This window comes from Falco rusticolus, chromosome 5 (assembly GCF_015220075.1).
Source record: "Falco rusticolus isolate bFalRus1 chromosome 5, bFalRus1.pri, whole genome shotgun sequence".
Taxonomy (NCBI): domain Eukaryota; kingdom Metazoa; phylum Chordata; class Aves; order Falconiformes; family Falconidae; genus Falco; species Falco rusticolus.
The window spans coordinates 79,654,239-79,675,547 of NC_051191.1; the positions used below are offsets into that span (position 1 = coordinate 79,654,239).

The 21,309-nt window shown below is 45.8% G+C and overlaps 2 protein-coding genes across 3 annotated transcripts in view; one reads left to right on the plus strand and one right to left on the minus strand.

Annotated features, from left to right (window-relative positions):
• Window positions 1-5,599: 5,599 nt before the first annotated feature.
• Window positions 5,600-12,298, minus strand: MANSC1 (MANSC domain containing 1). Its single transcript, XM_037390483.1, has 3 exons — window positions 11,885-12,298; window positions 10,897-11,037; window positions 5,600-6,825 (listed from the first exon to the last, which is right to left on the minus strand). The coding sequence occupies exons 1-3, from the start codon at window positions 12,102-12,104 to the stop codon at window positions 5,831-5,833; spliced, it is 1,356 nt and encodes a 451-aa protein (XP_037246380.1). The 5' UTR covers window positions 12,105-12,298; the 3' UTR covers window positions 5,600-5,830.
• A 3,400-nt stretch (window positions 12,299-15,698) lies between these two features.
• BORCS5 (BLOC-1 related complex subunit 5) overlaps window positions 15,699-21,309 on the plus strand; it is a 78,205-nt gene continuing 72,594 nt past the window's right edge. The window contains exons 1-2 of one of the 2 annotated variants that reach the window (XM_037390014.1): window positions 15,699-16,386; window positions 17,616-17,759. In XM_037390014.1, the coding sequence (XP_037245911.1) occupies window positions 16,236-16,386; window positions 17,616-17,759 (295 nt within the window). In that variant the 5' untranslated portion in view covers window positions 15,699-16,235. Of the gene's footprint in view, window positions 16,387-16,896; window positions 17,056-17,615; window positions 17,760-21,309 lie in introns of those variants that run through there. The other variant, XM_037390015.1, reaches the window with a different exon arrangement.

Genomic DNA, 21,309 nt, shown 5'->3' on the forward strand with positions numbered 1-21,309 from the left:
TCGCATGTGGACAGGGGACAGACTTCAGCATTCAGGCCTGTCATTTTTCAAACTCTACCATCCCTTACAACATTCATTTGGATGGGGTACACCTTCATGTTATGTATTTGTTTGTATAGGAAAGCCACGTGTTTCTTTAGTTTAGCAGTGAGCAGCATAGCATGGGCTGTTCTCACTTGCTTAAAACTACACCTCACAACTTACTTTTTGCCCTTTCTAAAATGGAGTGCTCTGTAAAGGCAACATATAGCATGTGTCAAATCTGGAGTCTTTCCAGAAACAGTGCCTGAGTTATGACATGGTGGAAAAACATTTGATCTCCTTCTTGTGTGCCCTGAAACAAAACAAAGACAACATTGTCATAGTTAAATAATCAGAAGCATCTGGGAAAATGGTCTTTGGATTCTTTCAGAAATATTACCTCTGGGCTGAGGAGTCCTGTCATCCTATAAGGCAATTGTTTTGGAAAGTTATGAGCCACTAAATGGGAGGACTTGACTTATAGCTATGAAATATGTGCTGGAGGACCTCCCACTGACACCAAAGGGAGTTGCACGCACAAAGACAGAGCAGCACGCAGCCACTGAAGTAAAGGGGTCATCTCATTCATAACTTACTTGGAAGATCCAAACTTATTTGGATCCTCACTTGAAGGACCCAAATAACTTACCTGGAGGATCCAAATCCTTACACAGAAGGATTTCAGTAGTGTCAGTGGAACTTGGATTTAGGGGTAGGGAAAAAAGGCTCTTTCATGAAAGCAAACAGAAAAATTCAGAAACCAATCAACAAGCAAGCCTACAGGAAATCTGTGTCGTAGTGAGGGGTTTACTACCATCTTCCTAGCACAAGACTAAATTTTTTAACTTTGTGCAAATTTTCAGTCTAGGTGGTGTTGAGAAGAGTTGCGAAGGTCACAGCATCAAAGCCTAAGCACCACCGATCACATCCTTCTCTCAGTGTAAGCGTGGGCACAGAGAAAACCTGGTGCTGCTCCCAGTGGCTTTTGAATGTTCAGCCAGAACCCAGCTGCTTCTCTGATGTGGCAGGTACCAAAGCACCTTGTAAGTACTTGTACGTTATATAGCCACCCTCACCATCCTAGAATTTTGAAGAAACACCTTTGTGGTCTTTAGAGTGACTGCTCAAATCAGCAATGCATGTTTCAAAACATACCTATGGTTTAGCCAATCTAACCTACAACATTTGAAGTTGTTCTGGATGTTAACTGCATGTTATATGTCTTTGGGAAAATACAGTGTGCACAAATTATCTGTCAGCTATTCCGGGCTGTTGTCAGCATGATGGAATTTTCAACTATTTAAACAAATAAATTATCTTTCTATTAAAAACAAAGCAAACCAAAAAGAAGGATCAGAACACCTTGGACATGACATAGCTAAACTCTTTTGCCACTTAGCATATTTTATAGCTTGGAAGGAGAGCAGTAAAGAACAGATGCTAATGCCCTCAGGTTTTGTGCGTTTTTTTCATGAAGTGAACCAGTATACAGGAAGCAGTAATCCAGCGTAGTTGTACTGAAATGTAAAAAATACTTTTATTCATTGTTCATAGTATCTACCAAACACAAAGAGGACAAAGAGCAGTTTTATGCTTTGCACTTCGATATCCTCAAGAAGTGTAGAGACCAAGAAGAAAAAAAGAAAACTTAAGACTGTGAGTTTAAGAGTCAGCATAGGCTTCCTGAAGATGAAGAAAATTTTTCAATGTAACCTGAAGGTAGGGCTCTTCAGGTGACTTACCCATCAAGAAGCTGGTAAAGCATGTGGGGATGGTATGTACGCTCCTGAAGGGATGTGTGAGAAGTTTAAATGATGAGGGGATGCAGGTATCCCACAACTATCAATGAACAGGTAGGTAGAGAAGTGTATTACCTGCATGAGAGACTGAGTAATGCATAGGAAGGGCCCAGCAGTCTTGGCCAATTTCAGGAGTGTGAGAGCACGAAGTATTGTTCCTCTGTATGAAGAGATACTGGGTGGGAACTGTTGATTGCAATATTGGCACTTTAAACTCTATGTTTGTAGCAGTATGGAGTGTGGGATGGTGGTATCAAAGCAGTATTAAATGGTGTCATCAGATTCAAATCCACTAAGATGGTTTTGTAGGAGGAAGAAAAATAAGGTTCTGTTTTGAAACTGTCTTCTCATGTAATTATTTGGGGGGGGGGGGTTGGTTGGTTGGTTGGTTTTGTTAGCTGGTTCGTAATTTACTTGAAAGAATCCTAAGTATAAGCATTTCCTACTCCTACAGGATTACAATAAACTGAAACACTATTTGAAGAGAACTCACTATACTGAGTTTGCAGCCCTTTGAGGTAGGGAGTATGTACTCATCTCACCCATCTCAAAAAGATCTGCAATTTATTTCTTTATGACTGTTTGCAGTGGTTATAAAATTTGGGCTTTCTATTTGCCTTGCTGTACAATACCACAAAACAGTTTTGTTCATGACGGTCTACACACCTTATGATTGCTCAGCACTATAAAGCAAAACCATGAAAACCAGTAGCTACAGCATGTATTACACTCTCCAGGTGATTAAAGTCAATCTGCTTTTGGCCTCATGCTGTAACATAACTGGTTGCCTTCAGAAACACCTACCCGAGTGCACAAGTTGTTATCATATTGTGATGGCTAACCGTCCCGTTACATGTGTGGTGCACAGTGAAGACCATAGGAAATGTCAATGGACAAACAGAAAGCTGCACGTAAGTTTTTGATAAACGGTGTTAATAAGCCTAACAAACTAGAAGGATTTTTTACAGTTACTCTGTCTCACTCCTTTCTGTTTCTTAATACATGGGCATTATCCAGATAAATAAATAAGCTCCAAAAATGCATATAATTAAGCACCATAGTTGAAAAAATGATGATGGGAAACCTTCCTCTCCTGCTCTGTTAACTGGTAATGCCAGTATGTGACTAATAATGCAATCTGATTTAACATTATTGAAATACAGAAGATAATATGCTTAGTTTTGTTGTCTTCTATAGCTGTTCGCTACCACTCAGATATGTTAAAAAATTTTAGAAGTGTGTGTATATAATCCTCCACCCAGAATCTTCCAATAAACAACTTCCCTATAAAGCATTTTTGCAATGAAATAGCCATTGATTGGAAAGTTAAAAACTGAGCTAATTAAAACATTTTTATATCAGCATCCTCAAATCTTGTCAATTCTGTTTAATAAACTGCTGTTGCCCTCTAGTGTTCAAACAGAGCCTGTAAATGCCTCTCCTGAAAGATCACAAGTGGTCACCTAACAATTCCGTTTGTTCTTAATCCAACAAGACAAATGGACAGAAGAAAAAAAAAAAAAAAAGTGTTTCAGTACACTGCCTAATATCTACTCTTCTTTGCTCAAGCATAAAAAATGATTTTTAATGTAAGAACATGTAAAGTTGTTTGTTTCACTAAAAAACTGTGAAAGGCCACTCAGCTTGGCATCCTCACCAAATTAGTCATGGGACTCATGCACCTCTCCTTTACTTCTGCCTTTCACCAGGCTTGATATACTTCGTTATTTAGGTTGGAGGACAATGTTGCTAATGATACTAGCCAAAAATATACCCAGTGCTCTGAATGACCAAGAGATATGTCTGTCTGCCTTCTCTTGAATGTAACTCTACTGTACTGTACCGTATCAATTAACACCAACCATCTCTCCCTCCAACAAATTACCTACTACAGCAGAAATGCACAGTGAGGATTCAGGGGTTGTTCTCAGCACCCCTCCTGCAACGAGCTGCCATGATGGCATGAGCAATGTAGAAGGCATCTCTCAAAGTTGTAGTTCTTCTGAAAGAAAATTACGGATCTGCGCCTGCATTTTACAGCCCACAACTGGGCCTAGTACTTATCATTTTATTAACTCATTTCCCAGAAATGTTGTTCCCCCTCGTCATGTTCCTTGACTAGAAACCTTTGAAAATAGCTCTTAAAAAACCCAAACAAACCTGAGGTAAACAAAGTGCAGTCAACAGATAAGCTTGAACTTGAGATACTTTTCTTTTGTAATTTTGCTCACTTTTAAGAGGTTATCCAGAATGTTTTTCATTTAAGAATTGTCAGACTTAAACAATGTAGAAGACCAACTGGTTTTGAGTCTATAAAGCAATTTACAGCCCCCACATAGTAAGAATTCAACTTCCTGACATAAGGAATACTGGCTTTTCTTTGATCTTTGAATAATGGAATTTTCAGAGAATTTTCTGCATAAAGGTATTGTTAGAGCTCTCAGAAAACTTGCCTTGAGGCCATTTTTGGATCACGCCTGCTTCCCACTGCACTAAGCTTGACAGATCTAAGAACCTCTTGGACATGAGTCACGTTTCATATTTTGCAATAGAATTAATTCCTTGTACTCACGACGCACCCTTCCTTCTCTGTCTTGATGTTTGTTGTTGATTATGCTGCCTGCCACATGGATACTTTGAAATCTAGTCTTTCATTCTAAAAACAAGTTTAAACTGGGTGTATGTGAAGGGAAATGTGGATAATACAAACTGGAAGTTGTGTAGTGGGCAGCAGATGCTCACATACGCTCCCACTCCTCTCTCGTTGCTGTTGAAGATCAGACGGAGCAGCTGTGCTTATTACCAGTCACATGAAGATGACCCTAGAAGTGAAGAGGGTGTGCTTTGACAGTCAGCAAGAGCTCTGTGTGTCCAGGAGGGACAGCAAGTCCAGCACTGTTGCAAGCAGCTATTTGAAGAGCCACCAGCCTGATGAGGAAAGTAGGAGAATGCCAGAAGCATTAAGATAACGCAGCCTTGTTCATCTGCTCCGGCCGACTGCAGGAAACTTTTTGAGGCAGGCACCCTCCTACAACACCTACAACACCCTACCTACAGCCACCACTTTCCTTTAAAACTTAGATGTTCAGCAAATGGAGACCACAGCTTTCTGTGTATCTTCTGCCAACAACACAGCTGTTGTCTTTGCTATGACCCTTCACAAGTTTCTGCCTGCTCTATGATCAGGTGCCGAGTCTCAACTGTCAGGGATTTCGGTGTACTAGAACAGATTCTCTCTTGTGCATATGCCAAGTCACTTGGTCATGCCATTTGTCATGGAAGAGCTTGATTGCAGCTTGCTTTACTTTGATAGCGGAAAAACTCATTCTCTTGGATACATACTGCAAAAACCCTATGTGCTACAAGGTGGTGAGCTCTTTAGAAAAGGCACATTCAGGTTTGCAGCATGTGGTTTTAAGGACAGCTTGTGATGTATGCAGAAAGAAACATTAAAGATAAACATATATCCATAAACTACATGTAGCTAAGGAAAATTAAGCCATGTTATGTGTGCTACAATTCTTACTGTTTGTACCTAAAACCATTTGAATGCACAGCTCTACAACTAAGTACTCCTTTAAGGCTACAAATAGAGTAAATAGGACTGCTAGACAATCGTGTAACACCATGGAGTTTGGTGCAAATAGCACTGAAAACACCCACGTGCTGCACATGCACTCAATTTATTAGGTGCGCTTCTATTCCACTGATCTTGTCACACTACAAATTAAGCTCTTGAAATGTTTTTTTTCTTAAATATAAGACCTTCTTTGCTTAACTTGGATTTGAGTGTTTATTTTCAGAATTCAGTAATAAATCAAAAATGACAGACATTATAGTTCAGTGTAGAAAAAGCAGTTTTCTTCCCCACCAAAGCCATCCGCCGCTTTCCCATTAGTGGCCGAAAAAGGAATCCATCCTCTTCCGAGATTTCAATACCTACTCTTCTGTTTCAGAGTTGTCCTCTCAGAGATGAGAGATGGTCCTCATAATCTTGTTCCCTCTTCCCATCATATGTCAGAATACATTCCATTGATCAAGTAATCCAGCCTGGTATAATGCCTCTTCTGAAGAGATTCGTATATTTTCTTCCCTGTCAATGCAATAACTAGTAACAAGAATATCACCCCAAAAAGCAAAGCTGCCACAAGGCTGCTTTTTTCTCCCAGCTGAATGACACCTTTCCCTCTCAGAGCACTCTCTGGCAGGTAGCTTTCTGCATCCAATGGGTCATAACCCTGAGGGTCATTTTGGGAAGATGTGGGGGAATTGCTAGTAGACAGAGTGAAACCGGAAAAAGAGAGGAGTGTTATGTGGCTGGTATGGTTGGAAGAGACAACTGTTGGCTCAGGAGGGCTGGCTGAAGTTCTTAGCCCTGGTGGGGCAGTAGCAGATCTGGAATTCGTGGTCATCCACTTGATTGCAGAAGTAGAAGCAGAAGTCGTGGGACTGGAAAGAGGAAAGTGAGTAACAGCCATGCTGGTGGCAAGAATACCAGGCTTAGCTCTAGTGGCTACAGTAGGTGGAAAAGTAGCTGTGGTGGTGGTGACAGTTGTAGGTTTAGCACCACCAGGATGCAGAGAGGTTGTATGAGACTCCAGTCGCATGGTACTCGTAGGCACAGGAACAAAAGTAGTACTAGTGGGTTCAGGAGCGCTAGACTGGATGGTGGGGAACAAAGCTGAGGGGGTTCCAATCTGAACAGCAGAAGATATGTTTGGTGGCACGTTAACTGCTTTCTGACTTGGGGTGGGGTCTAAGCTCTCAGGATGTTCTGCCCTTTGAGATTCACGAAAAACTGTATGAAATGCAATGTTATCTAAATGCTTGACCACATGGTTCAGGAGTTCAGATGCCTGATGAAAGGCAGATTGTTGCAAAGCAGCACTAAGATTCTGATGGCTAGTTTGACTGCGAGAAATAACGGCTCCAGCATCTGAAGATGAATATTCATTTGAAGAAATGTCCTCACTTTTGAATGATGTATCTTCTGGGGCATGTGTGTCTGGAAACAGAAAGGAAATACCAGTATTTATTAAATTTATTTTTGACTACCACAGGCTTAGTCTAGTTGTATTTCTTAGTAAAAGTGATATAAGGGTGCTCCAGAAAGCAACTAATGAAACTAACGAGGCATCATGATCTTCCTTTCTTTGAAACGTGCAGAGTGACTTCTAAATTCTGTCTGTGTCATAAGACCTGTCAGCCTTTAGCCCAGGCACATCAGACCCTGACTGTAACTTCTTACAGAATTCACCTGTGCAGTGAGATCATCCCAATCTGATTGTTTTACACTTATACTGCATGCAGGGAAGCATTTATCGAGAGGTGAAAAGCAGAGTGAGTAGGCCCATTGCCTTCAAACTATTCTCAGCCTCTATCAGGTAAGAAGTACATATCACCAACCTCACTTTTGTTAGGTGCACATATTTGCACCTAGCCAAGGTGATTATATACTACCCTTTCTTTTAATATCCAAGTACCCTGTGATTGCTTGACACAATTCAATTCACGTAGAAAAACTGTCTTATGATACAAGGTGGCAATAATATCCCCATTTTGTAGGCCCTTTTAATCACATACTGATTTGTAGGAAAGACCTGAGCTTCTACTGCCTGGCTAGAAGAAAGACACTGCTCCAGGAGCCTGCCAGGTATTTGCAGTGAAGACCTCCACCAGAAGCAGACTACACTTTGTAATTTTTTCAAAAGTTGATACATATTCCATGCAAAACGGGTGGGTGAATGTCGCTTAGCAGTATTTGGAAGCAGGACAAGTGTTATGTGGCAGAAATTCCATACAAACAATAATCCTAGCAGCTACCTGATTCTACACAGGTATTATCAAAAGACTTTGGATGACATGAACTCTTGGAAAGACTGGCTAATTGTTATCATTCCTATTTGTATATATAAATACATATGTATATAAAGTTTACATTTATAATTATTTTATAGATATATTATCATGTAGTACTGACTTTCATCCCTTTTTTTATAGAAGCAAAAAGGTTTGTCAATTGCACTGGAATTTAAATAAATAACAAAAAGCCCATGACATTTTCATTGTCACTTTTTTTTCAAGTAGAAATATTATCTAGAGGAATGGATATATTTCAGTTTTATTATACATGCACAGAAGCTTACTTGGCTGCTTTTTAGTACATATATCCAAGTCTTAAGACTCCACAAAAAAATGAAGTGCAAAAAAAACCCCCGAACAAACCCAAAACAAACCCCAAAGCTATCAACACTTTAAACAAGTGCACAGCAAATACTTCACTTGAATCACAGACACCAATCTTTATCCTAACCTTCCAGTCAAGCACCAGCTTGCTTGCAAAGTAAGATCCTAAACAGAGATAATAGACTCCGACCACAAGGTCTGACTTAGACAAAAGCCATACTCTCTTTTTAGAAGAGTGGCTATAAATAACAAATTATCAGTTGTTACATAATATAAAAATATATTATATGCATAATCAGAAACTGTATGGTCAAAGACAGTGACTCTCCCCCTCTGCTCTGCTCTCATGAGGCACCACCTGGAGTGCGGCATCCAGCTCCAGGGCTCACAACATCAGAGGGACAGGGACCTGCTGGAACAAGTCCAGAAAAGGACCATGAAGATGACCAGAGGGCTGGAACACCTCTCCGATGAGGACAGGCTGAGAGAGTTGCGGTTGTCCAGCCTCGAGAAGAGAAGGCTCCAGGGAAACCTTACAGTGGCCTTCCAGTACCTAAAGGTACTACAAGACGGCTGGAGAGGGACTTTTTACAAGGCCATGTAGTGAGGCCTACATTCCCTAGAGGGAATGGCTTTAAACAGAAAGAGGGAAGTTTTAGATTAGATATTAGGAAGAAATTCTTTACTGTGAGGATGGTGAGGCACTGGAATGGGTTGCCCAGAGGAACTGTGGATGCCCCATCCCTGGAAGTGTTCAAGGCCAGGCTGGATGGGGCTTTGAGCAACCTGGTCTAGTGGACAACCCCCCTTGACAGCAGGCTTGGAACTAAAGGGATCTTTAAGGTCCCTTCCAACCCAAACCATTCTATGAATCTATGATTCACGCAGCACTCAAAGGACATGTGGAGGGAGCACAGGGAGGCTACATGACGAGTCCCACACAGGCGTTAAGTATCACTGCTACTCTGCAGCACTCAGAATAAGTAATGTAATTGCCTGCATTAGCTAACTCTACTCCACCTTTTGAGCATCAAATATTGATTTTATAGTATTCTTTGTCTCCATTTTAGACTACAAGCTTCAAAATGCAATTGCCAAAAACTGTCATACACAAGGTACAGCTGGAGTACTAGAACAGATATGCTTGTTGATAAGAAAGAACAAGGGCACTATGCAAGTCAAACATTCAGAAGAGATTCAAAAAATAAAATGGTCCTGCTGATAGCTCAAATCCAATAAACTGCATTAGAAACCAAACTTCAGGCTGTCACCCTTAAAAAAAAACCAACTAAACACCTCCTGAGCATACTTTGCTAGAACCCCTCAATCTTGCCTGAGTATCTTAGTGGGGTGGAAAAGGCAAGCAGCACAAAAGTACATGAACAGCAGAAACCAGAAATGTTAGTTCTTTTTTAGCAATAGCTCTTTGCAGCTGGGACAAGGAAATGTTTTACTTCCCAAGCCACAGGTTGTTTCCATTAGTTATCAGCCACAAGAATAGTTAAAAAAAGAACAAACAAAATTAAATTACTAACATAAGATCAGCATTTTAAGTTGCCTTATTACTAGTAAATTATCTTTCCCCTTTTTAGTTTGGCTTTCAGTGTAATCACATGCAGATTCTCATATGAAAAAATGAAGCTTGAAACGTTTGTCAGTACCAACATTGCTCAGGTACTACCTTTGAAAACCTATCAGGAACATAAAGTAAACTAGCATAACCTTTCCATAATTCCATGTTCACAGAAGCTAAAAAATGTAAAATGTAAAAGAGATGGTACATGCAATCAAGTTGTTAACTGAGCATTACACTACATGCAGAACGAAAGCAGATGTACAGTTATATTTCTTGCTTCATTCTTTGAAACCCCTATAATCTTCCAGGTAAGGAGGAGCTGGAGAAAAGAATAGTTCTAACAACAATTTTACAAGCATGCAATTCATTTGTTGCACATTGCCTTTGCCCAATTCCTGTGTGATTGTTCTTGCACAAAAGTATTTGGTAACATGATGTGAATAATCTTTCTTCATATCCTGCTGCCACTCCTTGCATAGTTGCTCTTGGAAAAGTTCTCTTTTTCAGCCAAAGTTCAGTCTCTGGAAATAGGAAAATTCTGCTCTCTCAAGCAGCCGCACTGAAACCACCCTGTGAACTCTTGGCAGGACAGCCTAATTATCAGTTTCTTATCTGAGCTGTTCAAACAGGTCTGGTGCAAGTCAACGTCAGTCAACAAGTAAGACTTGCTATGAAAAATCCCACAGCACACGACAGCGAGAGATTTCTGGGTTTGCAGCCCACATGCCATAAAGTTTTGAGTTTAGACAGTTTACATCTGCACTTCAGGTTCCCTAACTGAAAGCAGAAAATAATGATTACTATTGCCATTTACTCAGCACCATCACAGTGGCGCTCCAAGGCTTGCCCAACATTTGCTCAGTGTTTCTGCCTCTGTGTGTACATGGTATTCATCAGCGTAGCATGGATCCTTTGGATACACAGACAGCTTATACAAGGGCATGGTACTTCCATTGTTTTCAGTGATACTCTTCAGCATTACATACAGGAAATTTTCCTTCTTGAATATACTAAGATGGAAATGGCTTCTTTTTGTTTTAAGCAAGGGAAAATTATGAGGAGTTCTGAATCTAATGCGAAGGAATTTCATAAGAGTTGGGATGTTATTCCAACTGGGAAGCTGGGAGCTTCACACAGGAGCTCACCACACAGCTGCCCACCCATCTTCCACAAAGGAAAAAAGCAGCATTTTCAAATTACAGTACTTGGTTTGGAACACTTTACTAAAAACACAACCCCCAAACATTTTCTGGTCACTACTGAAAACTCACAGGTGGAAAAGTCACCTAGTGCAGGGACTTTACTGTTATTTACCTCTAGTTATCTTGTAGCTGACAAGTCCTGCTGCGGGTTTCATTGGACAAGCCTCTGTGCTAGGACAGTAAAACAGGTAGCAGTTTGGATGTGCGCTTGTCCTTCGAGCATCAAAAATCATCAAATTACACTTCTTGTCTCCTGTAAAACATGATAAATACGTGTTTCGGCAATAAGAATTTTAGGGCATCTTGATAATAAGCTCTAGTTTTTTAAATTACTTTCTTCTCATGTGAGTAAGAGGAAAACTACTAACTACAGAAACATTTCTACAGGAAAAACAGCCCAGGACTGAAGAAGAATGGCCCAGGGCCAATACATGAAAGGTCACACCTTCCTCTTCCTGTACAGATAAACTTGGGGAAATAATGAGTCAAATCCGTCATCCTCCCCTCACCCATACCAGACTGGCACCACTTTATCTAACAATTTCTCACTTACAAATCCTGATAAATCTGAAAACCTCCTCGATATACACATGGGGAAGGAAATTATTTATACGCTTTTCCCTATCACATCCCAGGAATTGCTTGGCCTGCTGCTGCTTGCGGGGGGTGGGGGGGGTGGCTGTGTCACGCTTACCACCGTCATTTCTACTCCCTGCCCTACATCCTACTGCTCCAGGAGCTAACGCACAGCCACGGTCTCAGGGAAGGGTGACCGCTCTCGGGTTTGGCTAAAACTAAACGCAGCCCTTCTGCTGAACACAGTTTATGCATCTGAGGGTCTAGGGATCGGAGAGGTTTTCACGTTTAAAACCACCATCCTTACTTTGCCACAGCTATTTTCTTGACCTTGGGGGGGGTCCACCGCTGGGATGTAGCACCCCGCTGGCACGGCGGGCCAGCAGCCGCACGCAGAGGATAAATTAAGCTTTCAGCGCCGAACGCAGCCAGCAGCCCCGGAATACCACGCGAGCCCGGACTTCCCAAGCAGTTTCCCGAGGTCGGTACGTACGGACAGAGGATCCCGGAGCGGGGCCGGTTACCTGCGAGCGGCGCCCCCGAGCAGCAGGCGCGGACACACGCCGCCGGGTCCCGGGCGCGCACCGGCTCGGCGCTCCTGACGCCCTCGGGCAGCGATAAATTTATATCGATGATGGTGTTTTCCATTTTCTCCGTGGAGCACTCCTGGCTCAGGGATGGGTCGGCCACCAGACAGGTGAGCGCCAGCAGGCGAACCAGCCACCGGCTGCTACCGGCAGGCATGGTTGCTCGGGGCGGGGGGTGCCCTCGCCGGGCTGTGACGACACCTGGCACCGGCGGCCCCGGCACCCTGCTCCGCCGGCAGCCGGGTTTGGCGGCGAGCTCCCCGCAGCGCCGGCAGCCGCGACGCCTCCTCTGCTGCCGGGGCGGGGACGTGTTTCGGGGGGACCCTCGGGCCGCGGGACGGCAGCGGCGGGGCCGGGCGGGCTGCGCGGGGCGGCGGGGCGGGGGGTGCCCCGGGCCGCGGCACGTCCGGGAGGCGGGGCCGTGGGAGGTGGCGCGGCGGGAGCGGGGCTCGGGCTGCCGGCCCGGCGGGGCCATCACGCTCCTCCAGCCGCCCGCCGGCCCCGGGCGCCAAGCGGACACCGCGCGGGGAGGCTCCTCGGGCGCAGGCGGCGGTGGCGGCGCGGTTCTGCGTGCAGCCTGGCCCGCCCCGCCCCGCCCCGCCGGCCGGGACCCGCCGCTGGAGGCTGACGGGGAAGCCCGCGGCGGCGCGTACCGGCCCTGGCGGACAGCGCGCGGTGCCGTCTGTGCACAGGCGGCCCGACTTACCGGCCGGAGCTGCTGCAGCCTGGCTGCTGGCAGCACGGACTGGCGGCTTAGCCAGTCTTCCCTCAATAGCCTTAGTGCCATTGCTTGCTTAAGTAATGGTTTCCCTTGGAAATTTTTTTTTTTTTGAGTGGCACAGTTTCAGGGTAAGAAGTGGCCCAGAGAGTAAAGGGCACAAGGCATAAAAAGTTGGGAAGGTGTATTCCTTCTCTTTCAAGTTTCTCATCCTTAGAGAGAAGGAAGAGAACACTATGAGCACTTAGAATAACACAGTTGTGTGTAAATTAAAGGCGTTTTCTCTTTGGGATGGACATGAAGAGGTACCAAAGGGCAGGCTATTATACATGTTGTAATGGTTAGAGTAGGATAATGGAAACAAGGAGTCTGGTCACGTCTCTGGCAGACATCTGCTGTCTACTTTAAAGAAAGAAACTTAACTTGAGGTGATTTCTTGCTTCTCTGAAATCCTTCCCTGGAAGGGGCGCGGTGCAGGCAGCAACAGCAGCACCAAGGGCACATCCTGCACTGCACTGCCCTGCCGCTTGCCCTGAGCTGCGCCGGACACCATGGACTCATGCCAAGGGTCAGGCAGCTGGTAGATGTTCTTCATGCCCAGTCAATCCCCATCTCCTTGTTAATACAGGTGGGTGTCGGCTTTTATTTGGACGTGTTTTAAGAGACTGAGCCCACCATCTCATCTCATCTCATGGCCAGTTTGGGGCAATTCCTAATGTTTTGTAGTGATTTTTGCGTTCTTGGTGAGTTGTTTTCTGAAATTTTCAGCTGCACTTATTTAAGAAAATGTCTGTTTCTAGACACATTTCTCTCTTTTGGTAAACTCGTAAAATTGTATTCACTGTTAAAAGAAAAGACTATAAGTGAATGTGGATGTTTAAGGTGTCACCTGTTAACCGTATCATACAGTGAACGAACTATGGGAACGAAGATGAAAAGCAAGCATAGATATTACCTCTGCTATGTGTTAGGCTAAGTCACGGCTGCCACCTGTGTTTGTTTACATAGTGGTGGTGGGAGAAGCTGAGCTGAAAGAAGCACAAAAAACCAAGCTGAAGGTCTGGCTGGACTTTTGGCCCCAAGTAAGTGGGCTCGTTGCCTGATGTACAGTACCAATTCACACACCGAGTCAAGGGATTTCAATTTCTTTTTTCTAGTCTGTACAAAGCGGGGAGCAGGGTGGTAACCCCCAAATGGCTAGCTCCCCGATCATCAAAACTTTACATTATTTATACCGTTCATCAAGCAAAGACATCAGCCTTCATTGGTTACAAGTTACATTAATTCCTTCATTATTTAATACTCAGTTTTCTGTTTGTCAAGTAATTCTCTTGCTTCTCATGTTAACTAGTTTGCATGGTCAGTCTCAACTTCCTTTTGGGTCTGGGGTTGGTGGTCAGTGAGTCAGTAGTTGTGATCTCCCTCTGCCAGAATTACTTTTCCCCTAGTTTTTATGGAACTCATTCCTTATGGAGAAGGTCCAGTAAGCTCATCTATCTTGTGGGGGTGCTTCCTTTTGAAGTTACTCTTTCAAAGGATTTCCAGGTGCTTAACGAAGCACTTAGCATGGCAAACAAAATACTTATATCTTGGATTAACCATTAACAACTCTTCTGTTTCAACTGTCTTAAAGTAAAACTTCTAACGATACATTTGATTTTATTAATTATTCCCTTAATCATTTGATGTTGGGGTGATTGTAACTGAAGGGTGAAGAATATGGTTCTTCACTGGGACCTTTGGGATACCACTGTGTGTTGGGGGTACTGGAATGATAGTGAACGTGCAGACCTGCGCAGAGACAGGCATAGATGATTATGGGAGTATGAAAGGGCTGATGTGATACATATTATGAAAAGATGCTACGGGATGACAAGATTGCCCTGGTCGAGCCACCATTGCTTCTTTCCCTCCTTCCCGCCTCTTCTTTGCAGGGTGGGCACTCAGTCTCCCTGGAGAGAGCAGATGCACCTCAACCAAGGCTGATGAGGTGCAGGGAAGCTGAGGTCCATCAAAAGCCATGTAGAAATCACTGCCACTGCCTAGAAGAGAGCCAGCCTTGCCCAGTGGCTGCTGTGCTCCCCTCCCCACTGAGGTGGGAAGGAAGGGAGGCTGAGAGAGGGGAGGATGGCGGGACCCTGTCAGCCCTGCATCACAGTGCGAATTCACTGGAGGTGTTTTCCTGCCTCTGCACAGCACCTCTCAGCCTGGGAGCTGGTGCCCTCCAGGGTGAAACACCTGGGCAAAGACAACAGGAACTTCAAACACAGGTATGTAAGAATGTTTGTGGGTGGTATTCACACTGACATACACTCACATATAGTCAAATCCTTTGCCCCCAGACTAGTCATTGTAAACCAGTCTTGGAGAGGCTAGGAGTGTGGCTCCTGACCCAGCTTGCTCAGTGGCAGGCACGAGGCCAAGGGAACTGCCACCATCTGACTGGGACTGCACACCGAGGTGACACCTCGGACGCAGGGGCAGGCAGGTCAGGGCTATTCTGGTGTCACGTTATCCCCATGCACAGCTTCTGCCTTTAAGCCCTAACCAGGCTTTTCTGAGAAACATGCACCTACATATTTAATACACCAGATAGTTTCAAACAGTTAATTTGTCAAGCACTGAATATACAGAGTAAGTCATAAAGGAAGAATGAAACTGATAAGAAATGATACAAAATATTTTCTGAGGCCCTTCAGTTGCTTGGATCATGGTGATACAAACATCAGATTTATATATTCTAATGCAGGTATGTACAACCATACGCTGTTTCAGGTGCATTAGTTACTGGCTGCAGGACTCTACAGAGGACCTCTGTTAAATCCACATTAGAGGCAAAATAAAGAATTCACTTACACAACTAAAGCTTTCAGATATACCTTTATTTTAGTAATGTTTTCAATGATGAAATCTCATGTGGTAGACACATCTGTTGGTTGGTAGGTAAATTAAAACTCTTCTTGGGTGGTGATGCATGGCAAAGTCACACTTCCAACGTAATAAATGAAAACACGTCAGGGAGGAGTAGGAAGTCCATTACACAGAAGCAGAAAGGATGCAAGTTAAATGTGCTGATCTGATGCAGCCCATTTTAAAATTTGTCCGAGACTGATGGATAATGTCAAATGACACTGTGGCAAGCACTGGTTAGGCTGTAGCCCCACGGACATCATGCACTTTATCTTTAAAAACTGCATTTATCTTAAAACACTACCACTTCCTCCTTAAAAGCCACCGAGACTACTCGTGGGTGTGACTTTAATCACGTGTGTGCATATTGCAGATTAGGAACTCAGGTCTGTAAACCAAATTGTGCCAGCCATAGTTTGCTGTTCCCCCAGATTAACTACATTGCTTTCATGCTATTTATTTGTTATTTCGGCAGGAATCAAGCAGTTGTTCAGGTAGCTGAAAGAAAGGTACAGCCTACAGCTAGCAAAAGGTCCTGTTGGAGGGGGATTACCTTCATCTCGGTGACAGCCGTGCCGTGCAGTTCCCACGAAATCGGAGCATTGTTTTTGTGTTGAATTACATTTTGGTGTCAGTTAGCGAAGGCAGCTGGGAGGAACGATGGGGAGCTGGCGCAGAGCTGCCGCTGGGCACGGCGCGGGAGCGGGGAGCGGGCGCGGCCGGGGCTTGCACCGCCCGTGTCCCTGCACAGCCCCGCTGCGCGCTGCCGAGCCGCCTGTCACACGGGGAGCAACCAGCCGGGAGCCTCAAAGTACGTTTCCTTCCCCTTGTCACGCCCCCCCCCCCCAACCTGGGGTGCCTGTGAACTTCGGGTCCGGGCTGCTCGTACCTCGCTGCGGGCCCGGGGACACCGGCAGCCCTGGGCGCCTGCCCGGTGCCTGCCTCGGCGGGGGGCGGGGGCCTGCGGCACCGCCGAGCCAGGCGCGGGACTGCGGCGTGGCCCTGCCGGGGGCGACTTGACCGGGCAGGCTGGGACGCAGACCCTGCGGTTTGGCGGGTTTGCCTTAAGGCAGAAAAATTAATATGACTAATTAAAAAAATAATCAGCGCTGTTCTGCCCGCCGAGCCCCCGCGCGCGCTCTCCGCCGCTCCCGCCTGACCGGAGGGCCGGGCCCAGGCGCCGGCAGCCCGCGGGGACGCCGCAGGCACCATCCGCGCCGCGGCCTCCACCCGGAGCCCCGCCTGCCCGCCGCGCCGCGCCGTGCCGTGCCGTGCCGGGCGGGGCCTGCCCGTGACCCGGGCGCAGACGCCGGCCGGCGCAGCCGGAAGCCCCGTGGGCGGGCGGCGGGGGCGGCCGCGGGAGCGGCGCTGCCCGCCGCGCTGCAGGAGCCGGGAGAGGCGGAGGCCGGCGGCGCCGCCGCCATGGGAGCGGAGCAGAGCGCGGAGGCCGAGAGCCGCCCGGGCGAGCCCAGCGCCTCAGGTCTGTGCCCGCCGCGTCCCGAGGCGGGAGGGGGACGCCGGTCGGCTGTGGGCGGCCGGGAGGGAGGGGGCCGCGGCAGCGGGGCTCCCGGGGTGCCCGGGGAGGGGTGGCTCTGCGGCGGCCCGGCGCGGCGCCGAGGCGAGGGGCGGCGGCTGCTGCTGCGGGGAAGGGAGCGGCTGTCGCTGTGCGGGGCAGCAGCCGGCGGCGGCCCGGCCCTGCCTCAGGGAGGGCGGCGGGGGCAGAGCCGGCGGGGTGGGTGCACCCAGGGCCCGGGCCGGGGGTGTGGGGAGGGAGCGGGGTGCAGTGCCCGGGGTGCGGGGGTGTCCGTGGTGCAGGTGTTGCACAATCGGCTGTTCCCCGATTCTGAATAATTTCTGCTGAGCATACCGTGTTCCCAAGAGGGAGCGTGTGAAGGGAGCTCACAGTTCTTCAGTGATCTCCGTGATGTGTTTATACTGTAAAAAATGCACCTGTGCGACGTTAAACATAGCAGCGTTTGGTTAGAATTGAGTTCTCATGGAGTCTGCTGACTGATTTTTTTTCATCACAAATCTTTGCAGCCTCTCCATCGCCAGCCAAGCAACGAGCAAAAATGGACGACATTGTGGTGGTAGCCCCAGGAACACAATCCTCCCGGCATGTCAGCAATGATCCAGATGTCATAAAACTGCAGGAAATTCCAACTTTCCAGCCCCTTTTGAAAGGTAAGTGATTGTCCTTCCTCTGCTTTAAAGGCCTTTCTCCTCTTGTTTTAAACCTTTCTTTCTTTTCTTCTGTTATAATTATTGCCGGCCTTCTGAACGGTGGGTGAACTGGTTTAGAGGGGTGCTAGTAATGTTCTCCACAGTGAAACCATTCTACTGTGAAGACACTACAGCTCCAAGCATGCCATCTTGCCCCTACCAGTATTGGTGAGAGATGCAATGCTACATTCTAATGTGTAATGGACCACAATCTCCAGTTTTGCTCTAGGCTCTTAAAAACACGTGTGTTACTCTGAGTCATAGCTATCAGTGCATGGGTTCAGTTGCTTGAAATCAAGGTACTTTGCAGGAGTTTCCAACCTAGAGCAGATTTTGCTCTCATTTGGGAAGGGGGCGGGGGAGTAGGCTGAGGCTTGCATGGGTCCTTAAGCCCTGTGTTGACAACATCTCTTTGTATCAGTGGACTTCTTAAATTCCCACCATGTCTTTTTTTCTTAGCTTCTTTTCCTCCCAGTCTTTTTTTCTTTTTTTTCTGCTGAACTCTTTCTTTGTTCCTTTTATTCTGTTCAAAGAGAAGTGAAGATTTAAATCAGAGTTGTCAAGCCTACAGTTTACCAAAAACTCTTTGTGTGTTTTGTGGCCTGGCTTCTAGTTGCCTCTTTTTTGTGGAGACTGTGCAGTGTCCTTCGTATCTGAAAGTCCCGTAGGAAGGGAGATGTCTGAGCAGCCTGCACAAATTGATTTGGTAATAGCGGCCTGCTCCTGGGCTCCTCTCCCTGGAACAGTGTGGGTCAGCAGACCTGTGTGAACGGGCCGTGTGGTGGACACTCAGTGAGCCTATGTTTTTTTTTTTAAATGCAAGGCCTATTGTGCATGTGTACATTGGCTGCAACACTTGGTCGTGCCTTGTTAGGCCTGCTATGACAGAGAGGAAGGAGCTCGGATGTTTAGCGCTCCCTGTTCCTGGAAGAAATTATGGGGTCTTGTACAGCTGAGAGTTTAGACACTACGGGTCTGAGTGTCACTGATTCATGCATGGCTGCTGAGAAGATACAACAGCCGCTTTGCCCTGTAGGCATCACTAGAGGTGATGTAATATCACAACATCACTTTCTGGACAGAGACTCTTCACTTTTGTGGGTGTGTGTATCTACTGCATTAGGACCTGGAACGTGACTAGAACTTGGGGGTGCTATTGTATCCCATCGGGCCAAATATTTGGCGTTTTGTTGGGTACTGCTGGATAGGGGAGGCTAGATGTGCACAGCACTGATACTGTTTCCAGCAGAAGGAGCAGAAGGACAGGGAGGTCACTAAACTGGAGAAAAGCAAACATGGATATTTTTGGGGCGGGTGCTGCAGTTCCCCTTGACCAAGAAGGGTGTGCATGTGTGTGCGTGTTCTGCAGTCCCTTTTGACGAAGCAGAGTCTTGGTGTTGTGTGTTTTTTAAAATGTTACAGGAAGTGATTTAGAAACCTGTGTTTGATTTATTTCTGACGCTTTCAGTGCCATTTTAGAATGGATCGTAAGATTGCTGATGTTGGTGCAGTGTTCATGTCAGCAGCAGGCAGGATCATCACCTGTGAGCAGAATGTTCTTTGCCTGAGTCCTGCCTTATACAAAAGGCAGAACCGGGATCTTGCCAGTGGCAGTGTGGAATGTAAATGCTGGAACCCAAATCCATGAAAGAAATAAGGAAGTTTTAATGTGAGAGACCAAATTTAGAAGGTGCATTAACATCTGGCACCAAGGTTGTTGTGTACGTGTAAGAGTGCAATGACGAAGAGTTTCAGTTCCACCCAGCCTCGAACTGTGGTGAGCAAACTTCAGTTTCACAAGAGCTGTAGAAGTCTTGGGAAGCAGGATTGGTGATTGCTTTCAGAGGTGGTGTTCCTGTATGGGTGTTTGAGGTGCAAGGATACATCCACCTCTGCTTCAGGTGGGAAGTGAGAAAGAAGAGATAGCAGCAGCCATGTGGCTGAGATAGAAAGTTGCAAGGCACTACCTTAGCTGGCAGTCCAGGTCCTTTAACTTTTAAACATGCATGCGTTAAGTTGTTTGATGCGTAATCATCTTGGTCACTGAGTTGCTTTTTCTAGTCTTTGGACCTGAAGCTATGTATGTGTGATAGAACCCTTCTTTTCTATTTCCATCACTTGGCCTGCTAAGTTTCCCTCGGAGTCTGCAGAGATGTGGTGACATCTGGTGACTGCTGAAGAGTATTGCGCGCTTAATCACTTACAAACAGCTTTTTCAGCCTCAAATAAATAATTGTCATTACTTGAGCAACAGGACTGGGATGCTTGTGTTCACCACAAAAAGCAGCATAGGCTGCTGAGTTGACTCTTGAGAGACCCCAGATCTGCCACAGGCCCACTCGAGAGGCTGTTCTGTTTTGGACTGGACTCTTACCTGTATTCTTCACATGCAGGATCATGTTCCTGGAATAGATGAAGAAGGATGCTATAGATTGTTGAGGAGCTAATTCTAAAAACTTGTGTTTTGTGACCTGCCAGCTTGGAGAGCTGAAGAGGTGAACTCATAGCTCTTGTGGGCTTCATTGTTCTTTCCAGTTTCTCCTTGGCCGAGCAAAGCCAAGGGGCTTTATTTTGCTTTTAAGTCTCAAAGGAAGCCTAATAGTTAAATTAATGGGCTGGGGAAGTACATGTTTGTGAAGGGGACTACATGTTCTTGAGAGGCAAAAGCACTAATCTCTCCTAGCTATATTGAGTTGAGCTTGTGATCAGTGAAGCTGGAGGTCTTTAGCGTTGTACGCTCTCACTTGGAAGAAAATGCCGGTGTAACGTCTGTTACATTTTCTGTACTAGGTTTTCCTTGACTTCTACAGCAAAAATTGCACCTCAGAGTTACAGCTATGACTGTGTAAGGTCCTTCTGAGTAATGTTTGCTGCCTTGTTGTGTCGTGGTTACTGAGTATGCATACTAAGCAGTGTTTGAGAGGTGAGCGTATAAGCATCTGCTGATTCCAGTGTTTGAACCTGTTGGACATAGCGGTTTGGGGTAAGTGCTGCTGTCTTGAAGTGGTTGTGTAGCATCTGCTATGGTGAGTCAAGGACTGCTGTGTCTCTTTTTAATGGCAGGGAGTATCTTCTCTGGTGCTTTATTCATGTGGACAGAACGGGGAGAGTCCTCCCTGTATGGTGGGGTTAAGAAAGCCTGTTATACTGCTATTTGTAAACAGCAAATCCCAATCCTACTCAAATTGAGAGGAGAAGAGAACAACTCTTAGGGTGTACACCTGGGAGTGAAGTGTCTGATTGTTGTTGTCCAGAAACTGTTTTATATTTGGTTACAGAGAGATTGTGTATGCGTACTTTTTTTTTTCCCTGAATGCAGAAAAAAACTTCTAGTAGAAATGGTAGCAGAGAACTTCACTGTTTGATGAAACAAGAGTTAATGTAAAAAAAAAAAATAATATTTTTTTAAAGTGGGAGGAAAATTTATAATCTAGACTCCTGGGAGCAACAGAGAAAGTCTCCAGCCTTCTCCCTGGTGGCTAGTGTTCCTGTAGAGACCTCTTTATAAGTG

Coding starts and splice junctions, on each gene's coding strand:
- MANSC1 (XM_037390483.1), bottom strand. CDS start 12,104: ATGCCTGCCGGTAGCAGCCGGTGGCTGGTTCGCCTGCTGGCGCTCACC. Junction 11,038..11,884: donor CTCGGGGGCGCCGCTCGCAG/GTAACCGGCCCC, acceptor CATGTTTTACAG/GAGACAAGAAGTGTAATTTG. Junction 6,826..10,896: donor CAGCTACAAGATAACTAGAG/GTAAATAACAGT, acceptor TTCTGTTTCCAG/ACACACATGCCCCAGAAGAT.